This window comes from Zosterops lateralis, assembly GCF_965231275.1.
Source record: "Zosterops lateralis genome assembly, chromosome: 24".
NCBI classification, from domain to species: Eukaryota; Metazoa; Chordata; class Aves; order Passeriformes; family Zosteropidae; genus Zosterops; species Zosterops lateralis.
Genome location: NC_139784.1, coordinates 4,083,839 through 4,094,929, shown reverse-complemented (window position 1 = coordinate 4,094,929; position 11,091 = coordinate 4,083,839). Strand labels below are relative to the sequence as shown.

The following is an 11,091-nucleotide window of genomic DNA, read 5'->3' as shown; positions in this document are numbered from 1 at the left end:
CCGCCGCAGGGCATCGCTGGGGCCCGCGGTCCGCCCGCCCACAGGGGGGCGCTGTGGCGCCGCCGCGTCGCTCCCGCCGCCGCCGGTGAGGCTCGGCTGCCGCCGCCCCGGTGAGGCGGGATGGGCAAGAGCTGCAAGGTGGTGGTGTGCGGGCAGGCCTCGGTCGGGAAAACCTCCATCCTGGAGCAGCTGCTCTACGGGAACCATGTGGTCGGTGAGTGCGGCACCGGGCAGAGGCCGTTCCGCAGCTCCCCAGAGCGGCGGCGGCGGCCTCGGGTGTAGCGAGCGGGTCCGGCCCTGGGCAGGGCTGGCCCTGGGCAGAGCTGTCCCCGGTCACCCCCAAACACACCGGCGGTGTGGGGAGGGCACAGCTCCCCGGGGTCTGCCAGGGTTCCCACGTGTCCCCTGCCCACCCGTCAGGCTCGGAGATGATCGAGACCCAGGAGGACATTTACGTGGGCTCCATCGAGACGGACCGCGGCGTGCGGGAGCAGGTGCGCTTCTACGACACGCGGGGGCTGCGGGACGGGCTGGAGCTGCCCAAGCACTGCTTCTCCTGCACCGACGGCTACGTGCTGGTCTACAGCACCGACAGCAAGGAGTCCTTCAAGCGCGTCGAGCTACTCAAGAAGGAGATTGACAAGTCCAAGGATAAGAAGGAGGTGAGTCCCCCGGGAGAAGGGGCTGTGGAGTGAGATTTGCTCCCCTGGGGCAGGTTCTCACCTTTGTTTTCTCTAGCCTGTCACAAGGTGCTGATGGGTCCCTGATCTGTGAGACTCTCAGGAGTAAGGGCTATCTCCTGGGATGCTATCTGAGCATACAGGTGCTCAAAAGCTCCTTCCACTTTGGGGCTGGGTTGGCACACACACACCCCAGCATGAAGGGAAGGGAGCACTGAGATCACTGGGTTTCAAAAGGCCTTGACGTGGATGGGGAATCAGCGGCAGGGCCGGGACCACCACTGAGGGTCTGCATGGCAGAGCCAGCCAGCCCTGCAGCTCCATGGTTGGTCGTCAGGGGCCCTTCTCACCCTTTTGGAACAGGTCACCATTGTGGTTTTGGGCAACAAGTGTGACCTGCAGGAGCAGCGCCGGGTGGACCACGATGCAGCCCAGCACTGGGCCAAGGGTGAGAAGGTGAAGCTGTGGGAGGTGTCCGTGGCTGACCGGCGCACGCTGATCGAGCCCTTCATCTACCTGGCCAGCAAGATGACACAGCCACAGAGCAAGTCTGCCTTTCCCCTGAGCCGCAAGAACAAGGGCAGCGGATCCATGGATGGCTGAGCCTGCCTCCCCTTCCCTTCCATAGCCACCTCCTCTTCCTCACCTTCCTGCTTCCCTCGCACACACCTCCTGCTGAGTCCTGTCTGGTGTCACGGAGCCTGTGGGAAGCAGGTGGCAGGAGGAACAATCATCCCAGGGCCAGGGATGGTCCTGGCAGATGAGAGGCAGTGGGACAAGAACCACTCCTCTCCCTGCCCAGCCCTTGCTGCTGTCAGAGGTGCAACAGGAAGGTCAGGATTCACTCAGTGACCCCCTCTGCTCTCAGGTGCAGGCTGGGAGAGTGGAACAGAGGCACTGCATAGGCTGGCTGGAACGTGGGGATCACCTCCACATCTAGGGGGAACTACTCCCTCTTTTTCTATTTCCTGATAACATTGGACAGAGCCTGTTTGCTGGCCCTTCCTCCAGCCAAGCATCTCTCCTTGCCCTGCCCCAGCTTGCTCTCTGCTGCTTCCTGGCAGGTTGTCCCTTACCCTGGCAGTGTCCACTGCTCCTTTATGCACTGGAATATCCAGGCATGCTGCCCCAGGGAATGCCTAGAGCAGGGCAGGTGCTGTTCCTGAGGGCAGGGTGCCCAAATCCACCATTCCAGCCTTCTTCCTGAGTGCAGACTCAGCCATGAGCTTGGAGGGGATGGGGTTGTGCTTCACCTGCATACCTAGGTCCTTAGAAGAGCTGGGACTGTACTTACCCTGCACACCTCAGATGTTTTGGGCTATGGGAGCTCTCACTGCCCACCTGTCACAATGCTGCCTTATGTCAGAACCACCAAAAGAAAAGGCACAGGTGTCCCAGTCCTACCTAGCAACACTCGTTCCCTTCAGGTAGTCTGGATGTAGGAAAAGAACTGATGAAAAGCCCCAGTGTGTTTATAGTTGTTCCTTTTATTTACTGAGTAACACAATAAAGCGATGAGATTCGGTTATCAAAATATTTTCCTTTTTTTTTTTTTTCCCAACAGTTATAGTACATCAAAAAAATATACAATGAACATTACAGCAGGGTACTGGCCAAGTCCCTAGAGTCTGGATATTCCGTTTTGGGTTTGTTTTTTTTCTGGTTTTTTGAATCAAACTTCACATCACTCCAAGGTTATTTACAGAGGGGCACACGTTACCGAGCGCTATGGACTATCCCTACTCCTAGTACAGCATGTGCTAAGTCAAAGGCAGTAAATGCTTTGGAGAGCAGGAGGGGATTTGGGGGCGATGCCATAACGGGGGTTTCTTACGCAGCTCGTTGCAATATTATTGTTACTAGAAGGAATGGCTTTCACAGGGTTAAAGTGCCAAGAACAGGAGTGCGTCAGGACTTCAGTGGTGAGGGGCAAGGAGCAGTCCTGGCTCCAGCACAGGCTTTTTGGAACAAAGGAGGGGAACAAGCCCACTGGTGCCACACAGCTCTGCAAGCTGGAGCCCAGCTGTTCCTGGTTTCCCATGCTTCTGAGGGGCTGGGCATGGCACCAGGGGCTCACAGCACAGGAGGGGACCCATTGTCCTGCTGCTGCAGCTGGACTGGGGGTGACCCCAAGGGCCTGGGAAGGGCACAGTGAGACGGGCAGGGGTGGCTGGAGGCGTGCCGGCGACGGGCTGCTTGGCACTGGGGAGTGGGGACAGTGTCCCTCCTGTCCCCTGGGGCCCCACCAGCACAGGCTCCTGTCCCCTGCGATGTGGGGTCCCTACGTGTCCCCTGGGCTGTGGGACAATCTCCCTATCCCTAGCAAAGCCATTTCTGCTGGGAGCCTTCCTTCCCTCAGCTGCACTCCAAGTCACGTATCCCACCACTGCTGCAAGACCTTTCCATTTTCTCCATGCACAGCTGCTCAGTCTTCTCCTGGTGTCCTCTCTCCACTCTCCTCCTCTGGGGAAGGGATGCCCTGAGCAGGTGAATTCATACCCAGGGGCTCCCTCACTCTCTTGTCTCTGTGGCAGGAGTGCAGTGGTGGCTCCACAGCTGGTGCTGCCTACAGACCCTGCAGGTGTGTGCTCCCTCCTGCAGCTTTCCTGCCCTTGCCGAGGCTCCAGCCTGGGAAGCAGATATGTTTCAGCCATCTGAGTCACCCATTGGCCGCTTCCTGTCCACCTCCCCGTGCCAGGACCCATCCTGAGCATCGGCGGAGCATGCTGGGCAAAATCCTTCTGAAATCTGGGCGCTGCTTATGGCCAAGATGTCAGATATGTGTGCTTGTGCGTGAGGATTCCCAGGTGCACACAGCCAACCTGCCTCTTCCCGAGGGCTGGGAGGAAATGGGAGTCACAGCAGAGGTCTGAACCAGCACCCTGGGCCAGGGAGAGGACAGAGCTCAGTGTCGTGTTGGTTCTTCTGCTCCAGCTGCATGGATGCATCAGCACCGAAGGGAATCGCAGGCAGCCAATGCAGCGGGTGAGCTGCTCCCCTGGATTGCATAGATCGGGGTGGGGTGTTCCTCCAGCGAAAGGTCCATTTGGGATGCAACTCCCTCTATGTACAGCAGCGTGCTGGGCACCCAGAACGCCATGGTGACAGTCCCAGACAGGTCATGGTTGGGCTGCCTGAGCACAGTGAAACGCAGAGCTATGGCCTCAAGGTCCCTCCAGAGCCTGGCATTCCGCAGGCTATGGGTGCACCTGCCACCTGATTGTCCAGGTTGTTGAGGACACCTTTGCTTTCGGGAATCATCAGTAGCTTCCTGGAAGCTCCTAACTAGGATGGGATTGGAGGGTTGGGCAAGGCAGGTGAGCAGCAGTGTTGCCTTTCACTGGAGAACTGAAAGTGCTTTAGGGACATTCACTCAGCCTCACAGCATCTCCCGGGAGGTAGGGGCAGGACTGTCCCCACAGTGGGACAGAGACAAGGACAGGCGCCAAGCAAAGGGTCACCTCCTCGAGGAGCCAGCACCAGACAGCCTGGTGCTCCTGGCCTTGCTGGGCATGAGTGGGGCCCAGCTTGACCACATGCCCATTGTGTGCTTCTGGGGCCGGGGCAGGGCCCGTGTGCTTTGGAGGGAGGAGGTGCTGGCCCTGGGGTCAGCTATTGCTCTCGGAGTGAGGATACGGTCGGTGTGGCCGGTGCCCGCCACCCCCGGTCTCTTTGGCTGGTGGGACATAGGGAGTTGTGGGGATGGGGGGCTGGTGGGTGGCACAGAAACCCCCTGCCAGCACAGGCAGGTGCAGAGCTGGCAAGGGCACAGCCAACCCAGGCTGAGAGAGAAACTACCAGCTTCCCACTTGTGCTGGGGTTGTTTCTCCCAGTAAGAGCTAGGCTGAGATTCCCCTCACAGTTCCCTTCCCACTGGGCTGGCAGGGACCAGAGGGATGCTCCTTCTCTCAGGGACCAGCCAGCTCCTCTCCTTCCAGTCTGGTAACTGGGAGGGCGATGAAGAAGCAGCCAGCAGGCCAAGGACAGGCAGGCTCTGGCCATGAGATGGTCCTGCTGATTTGGACACTGTCCTCTTCCGTGCACTGCCTGGGCTCATCTGCTGAGCACGGGGCCAGCACAGGCTGGGGGAGCGGTGGGGATGCGCGGCGGGGCTGGCCGGGCTCTGTTGGGGCACCTCTCTCTAGTGGGAGCCCTCTCCAAGCAAAGGAGAAGCTGGGGTTGATGTCTACGACTACATTTTCCCACCAGCCAGGAGAGGAGGTACCAGGAGCTCTGCCTCCAGCGCACAGCCCCCACAGCCCAGCCCAGCTGCAGTGGACAGACCCTCGGCGGGCCAGAGGCTCTAGTAGGGTGCGAAGACGATGGGACCCGGCGTGGGACGGACGTGGGCCGGCGGCGTTCGGAAAAGGGCTGGTCCGAGGATCGGGGCTTGGAAGAGGGTGGTGGCAGCTGCTGGTCGCAAGGCAAGGGGTCCAGGCATGGCGCAGACAGCAGCGGCGGTGAGCGGGCTCGGCAGGAAACGGGTCGCCAGGGTTTTGGTGAGGTGCTTCTGCAAAGCCAGCTTGGACTGCAGGGAGGGAGGAGGAGACACCGTGAGATTGCAGAACAGGTGGAGGAATCACAAGTGCTGCCATTGTGAATGCTGCTGCCAAAGCACTCCCAAGTTATCCCCATGCTGGCCTTCCCAGGAATAGACTCAAAACCCACCACCAGAGCTCATTCTCCCTGAGGGGAGAAGCTGAGCTGTGGTGATGGAAACAAAGGTTTAAGAGAAACAGCTCCCACAACTCACTGAAAGGGCAGCTGATGGCGAGCGAGGCTTTGCAAGCAAACCAAGCAAGTGCTGTGCAGGGAGACAGGTACCTTGAGAATACTCACTGCGAGGGCAGCATTTTTCTGCAGCTTGTTGTAGGGGCTGTACTTGGGCTTGGGTGGCTTCCCTGCCAGCCTGTCTTTGTGCCTCCGGCTGCTCATGTGCTGGAGGGGAAAACAGCTCGATCACTGGGAGCCAGGACAGCTGGGGTGCTGTGCGGCTCGGGTCTGTGGGGACACCCATCATCCTGAAGGTACCCACACACCCTGAGTCCCTGCACACCCACACCCAGTGCCCAGGCACTCCCAGGGCGTTGTCACCTGCTTGAGCTGGGTCTCAGAGTTCACGTAGATCTCACACACTTGACAGTGAAACGCCTTGTTCTGGATGTTGATGCTGCCCTTGTTCCCGATTCGCTTGGACTTGTGCCCTGCCCGGGAGAGCAGCTTGCCTCGGCCTCGCCGCAGTTGGGTGCCGTGACCTTCCAGCATTGACTTGTGCTTGGCGCCTGGCAAGAGGGGACACTCAGCAAACCTAGCCCAGCCTCATGCCAGTACCACAGCAGCAGGAACAGTGCCCTCCAACAGCACTGAGGGAACCCCATCAACCTGTGCCCAGGAGCACTTGCATGCAGAGGGGACAGGGAGCTGCCTGGGAGCCCAGACTTTTGCCAGTGCTGCGCAGTCCATTCCCAAACCCTGCCAAACTGCACGTTGCAGGCAGAGCAGAGATGCTCATCTTCCCAGAGACCCCTCCTCCATGTGCCAGCTTTGGAGAAGCTGCTATTTTGAGCATGCACTGGAGCCTGTCGCCTGTCCCCGGGCATTAGCACAGTCTGCGGAGTCGGGCGCGCGTCGCCCGCCGTGCTGCAGCATCTGAGCCATGCCCAAGGTCAGAGCAGAGCTGGCTGTGGAGCCAGGAATAGCTCAGCAGGGTCACAGCAGGTGGGGAAGGAGGAACCCAAGATCCCTACACACCTGGGGACAGGGTGCTCCGTCCTGTCCTTGCCAGTGCCGGGATGGCGAGGGTGCACGGGGAGCAAGTAATTTAAGCCCCTGCTAATTCATTCTATTTTTTAAGGCGTGAAGCAAGGAGCTGTGTGACAGCCACGGAGCAGCGCCAGCCTGCAACTGTTTGTTTGTTTGTTTGTTCTTTTCCCCCAAATCAGCTCCTGAATTTGTAACTGGAGCTGACAAAAGCAAAAGGACACGTCTGCAGCTAAGCCGCAGCAGTGTCCTAAGCCAACCCTGCACACGGCAGCTGCTGCTGCCCCAGCAGGCAGTGGGATGGGAGGAACTGGTTCCCAGAACTTGCTGAGCTGGGGCAGAAAAGGACCTTCCATTTAAAGTTGGGGTTGCCCAACTTAAGCATCCTCTAGAGAAAGGGGCGAGCCAGGAGCTGGAACTGCAGGGCCTGCAGACCCCCTGGGGACCCCTGTACCATGGCTGCCACCTCCTCTACCACCCTGAGGGTGGGTCTGGCCACCCCAAGGCTTCAGGGGGACCCTCAGCAGCTCCTACAGCTGCCCACCCTAAGGGGCTGCCCTGCACAGCCCACGAGTCATTGCAGGCTATGGGCTCCACAGCTCAGCTGTATTCCCAGGGGTCTTCTCCACAGGGCCACAAGCCCAAACCACTGAGCTGCTTTGGGAAGTATTATTCCAGGTATGGAAGAAGCTCTGGCTATCAGCTTCAAGCTAAATGGAAAATAAAGTAGCCTCAATCACTTGATCAAAAGTAGCTGGAAATGTCCTTAATTGAGACATGAAGAGTAAGAGTGTTTGACCTTGTGAAAATTTACCCTAGAAGCCGCAGCCCAGGTAAAGTCCCACGGATTATCTGTGCAGGTCATTTTAATGGACATTTTTTAACTACAGCAACATTCATTAATGCTCAGTACTTCATTGCAAGGCTGCTTGGTTATAGGGCATGGCTGGCCTGTGCTCAGAGCCTCGATTAAGTGGCAGGGGGCCCCTCCCTCCTGTCCCCCCAGTAATGCCCTTACCAGTGTTGTGAGCCTCCAGCTGAGACAGTGAGTTGACGGTCACTTTGCAGGTGGGACAATACAGGTGCTGTTTGCTCTTTTTCCCTTCTTTCTCACTTTCAGGGGCCGAGCTGACACTGCTGCCCGACTCTGCCGCCTGTGCCTCAGCTGCCTGGGCGGACGAGGAGGCCACGCTGGTGGCATCCGAGGTACCCTCCGACAGCTCGGAGGCTGGTGGGGAGCCCAGCGGGGCAACACTGCCTGGCAGCTCCACAGGTGATTCCTCAGTGCTGGGCACCAGCCCCAGGCTGCTGCCCTCACCCTCCAACTCCTGTGGGCTACTGGCATCGGCTGGCAAGAGGGGAAGGAAAGGGGAAAAGGGGAAAAGAGAAAGAAATGGGCAGAAACAGAAAGTTGTCTGTGCCTGAACAGGTTTTCTGGATTTCAGGGAGCACCCCCGTCTTCCCCAAGACCATCTCAGACAATGTCTGCATGCATCCATCCCTGCCAAGGGCGGCTCTTCCCCAGGTCTCTCCTATTACAGCTGTTCTCTGCAGTACATAGAAGCTGGGCTCAGCACAAAACCTCAGGCCAGCTCATGTGCTGCCACGGCTCCCACCAGCCCCATCCCTGCATGTGGCAAAGCCCTGGGATGTGTGAGACAGGGCTTGTTTTCTCTCCTGCACCCATACAAAACACCTCCCAGAGACACCAAATCACAGGGAAAACACTCCCTTGTTCCCCCACGGGCACAGGAGCTCATTTATAAACCAGTGGCACTTCTGCCACACCAACCGCAGCCTCCTCAGCCCCACGCCCCCTCCTCCTACCTGTGCTGCCCAGCTCCCCACTGCCCACAGGGCTGGGGGCCAGGTCGGCTGTGCTGTCCTGGCCAGGGGTCCCCGCTGCAGCCCCCACCACCTTCTGCTTGTTCTTCATGGCCTCGATGGCCTTCAGCCTCCGCGCGTGCTTGTGGCCCTTGTAGTGGGCTTCTGCCTGGTTCTGGCGGGGAAAGACCAGGGTGGCCACGTCACTGCTGTGACCAGACAGACAGATGGACATGGGGAGGGCAGGTGAGGAGGTCAGGCCCAGGATGTGGCCACTCAGGCATGTTTCTAGTGCAGCCACCTTACCTGGTGGCATCCACCCCGAGGGTAGGACTACTGCAAAGGGGTGTTGGGAGTGGGGTGTAGCACAGAGCCATTTCCCTCCTCTCCCCTCCCCAGCCTGCTCTGACACCAACATATTGAGGCCAAGGTATCACCCTCCAAGACATCACCACATTGCTTGCTTGGCGAGATAAGGACCCTGCTCTGATTAAATGCATCAAGTCGCTCCTAAAAGCAGCTTGCAGGCAAAATTTATGCCTCCAGAAATGTCCAATGAATTGTTGCTGTAAAAATGAAATAAAGAGGTTCTTTGGTGGGGAGGACACATCACCCACTGTATCCTAAGGGGTGTCCAACACATGGTTCACGTCTCCAGCTCCTCTCTCTCAGTGAACACTGGATAATGAAGCGTGACTCTGATGGATTCATGTCTGCACCAAACTGATAAAAATGGCCACAAAAAAAAAAATCCCCTAAACACTGGTGTCCTCCCAACAGGGACAATGCTGCATTGTCCCCCAAAACAACCCTGTTTTGGTGATTTATGGAGAGGAACCCCAGTATGAATTAGACACTGTACCCCTGAGTAGGACAGATTAATTTGCACAGCATTCCTGGGGGCCAGCTGAGGATTCACAGGCTCGGCAGGGGGAAGCATCCTATCCCATCCCTTCCCTTCCCTCCCTCTGTAGCTTTCCAAGGGCTGGGAACAGGGGCTGGAGCCGTGGCTGGTATGTGGGAAAGCAAAGGGCCAGTCCAAGCGTGGTGCCTCATTAGCAAAGACAATAAACTCCTCCTGGATAACACGCCTGGAACAGGGCTGGGTGCAGCCAAAGTAGGTCACAGCCTCCATGCTGGAACACCCGCAGGCTGCGAGGGTCTGGGCCAGCCAGGGGGACCTGGAGGGACAGGGGCAGAGTAGGAACCAGGGCATGGGGTGCTCACAGGGACACTGGGAGCACATAGCGAGACTGACTCTCCCAGCACAGCACCTCTAGCTGGGAAGCAGCCTGAAAAAGGGAAGCAATGCTTTTTCTGAGCTGCTTGGCTGTGGAGCGGAATCATGAAGCCCAGAACGAGGGAGTTTGCTAGGAAGAGCAGCGTCAGCCCCAGGCACTGCAGATCCAGCACAGCCAGGCTGGCATGGCTTCTCTGCAGGCAAGGCAGAGAGGAGGGGAGGCAAGAGCAGCTCCAGTAGCCCACAGCCCCCGTGCTGGCAGACACCAAGCACCAGCAGCTCTGCTGGCTGAGACTGGGCAATTGTTGAGGATGCCCCTGACAGGGGCTTGCCCGGTGCCCCCTACTCTCTCCCAGCCCCATCTGTGGCCCCACTTACGGCAGAGTTGAAGCGCAGGTGGCAGATGTTGCAGGAGATGAACTGCTTCTTCTTGAGCGGGGCTGGCATACCGAAGGTGTGGCTGATCACTGCCTTCTGCACCGGGTCCATCTGGAAGGGGAGGGAGGGCAGAAGGAGGCTGGGTGCTGTGTCCTGATGGCTGTCCTGGCATGCCACCATGACCTGGTGATCCCCACACCAGTTACACTCCCAAGGAGCCACTGCCAACACCACAAGCTCACACTGGGTAGCTGGAAGGAGCAAGGGGCTGCATCTGCTGAGGAGCCCTGTGGCCATGGAGGCTCCCCTGCACACAGCAATGTGCTGTGTCAACACTGGCTCCTGTCCTGCTTAAACCATTCCTGAATCCATCAAATCCACAATGTCCAAGTGTTGGCTGTGGTCTGGCAGAAGGGATGAGATCCCATCAGCCCTAGTGTGTGCCAAAGTCTCCTCTCCCCCCACACAGACACTTGTGCCACAGGTGGCAAATGACCAGTTTCTGTTTGAACCTCAGTGGCTACCCTTGACTTCAGCAGAAGCAGAAACCACCAAAATGGGGGACAGAGGTGGCCAAAACAAGCATCTGGCTATTCATTCTCCATGTGTTCCTCACCAACAGAAAGTTGGAATGTCCCCAATACAATGCCAAAGACGAGCAGGGCAAAGTGTGCCAGCCCACAGGACAATGACAGCCCACATGGGTGCCAGGGCAGGAGGGACACCAGTGCTTGCTGCCACAAACACAGATCACCCAAAATATAGTGCCCACAAAAGCCTCTCTGGGCTGCCCCACTACTGCCCACATGTACTTTGCAGCCACTCAAACCCAACAATGACAACTCAGTCACTGGGCTGGGCACACACAGAACCACTTCCATGACCTGCCAGGAGCCATGTCTGTCCTCCAGCCTGCTCAGGGCTGTGGTGGGGCCAAGCATGTGGCCGGTGCCAGGCCCTGTCCCTTCTGTCTCACCCCAGGGCTCGGCCTCATTCCACAGCCCAAGCACCTAACTGCTTCCAAAAGCCATAATTGTTTTTAACAAAATGCATTTATTAAGGAAGAAAACATAAGAATAACCTCTTTGTCTGAGCGTGGCTCCAATCTATAATGCAAGTATTGTTCCCTACCCTGTGGCACAGGGAGATTATCTTATCTGAGTCCTGCTGTCAGGAGAGCCCGGGGTTTTCAGCGATCGTATTTCTCTG

The 11,091-nt window shown here is 58.0% G+C and overlaps 2 protein-coding genes across 2 annotated transcripts in view; one reads left to right on the top strand and one right to left on the bottom strand.

Moving 5' to 3' along the window:
- Positions 1-64: 64 nt before the first annotated feature.
- Positions 65-3,231, top strand: NKIRAS2 (NFKB inhibitor interacting Ras like 2). Its single transcript, XM_083877364.1, has 3 exons — positions 65-214; positions 421-662; positions 1,044-3,231. Exons 1-3 carry the CDS (start codon positions 121-123, stop codon positions 1,281-1,283), a joined length of 576 nt encoding a protein of 191 aa, XP_083733490.1. The 5' UTR covers positions 65-120; the 3' UTR covers positions 1,284-3,231.
- Positions 3,232-4,983: 1,752 nt separating this feature from the next.
- The window catches only part of ZNF385C (zinc finger protein 385C), a gene marked incomplete at its 3' end in the record, with an annotated part of 55,887 nt that continues 49,779 nt past the window's right edge, over positions 4,984-11,091 (bottom strand). Inside the window, exons 4-9 of the mRNA XM_083877567.1 lie at positions 9,883-9,993; positions 8,268-8,439; positions 7,459-7,788; positions 5,775-5,962; positions 5,505-5,618; positions 4,984-5,208 (exon numbers count right to left, since the gene is read on the bottom strand). Coding sequence (XP_083733693.1) covers positions 4,984-5,208; positions 5,505-5,618; positions 5,775-5,962; positions 7,459-7,788; positions 8,268-8,439; positions 9,883-9,993 — 1,140 coding nt within the window. The remainder of the gene's footprint in view (positions 5,209-5,504; positions 5,619-5,774; positions 5,963-7,458; positions 7,789-8,267; positions 8,440-9,882; positions 9,994-11,091) is intronic.

Excerpts from the sequence above, each read along its gene's own strand:
- NKIRAS2 (XM_083877364.1), top strand. The coding sequence starts at position 121 with ATGGGCAAGAGCTGCAAGGTGGTGGTGTGCGGGCAGGCCTCGGTCGGG. Across the intron at positions 215-420 it reads CTACGGGAACCATGTGGTCG|GCTCGGAGATGATCGAGACC; the intron begins GTGAGTGCGGCA and ends CCCACCCGTCAG. Across the intron at positions 663-1,043 it reads AGTCCAAGGATAAGAAGGAG|GTCACCATTGTGGTTTTGGG; the intron begins GTGAGTCCCCCG and ends CTTTTGGAACAG.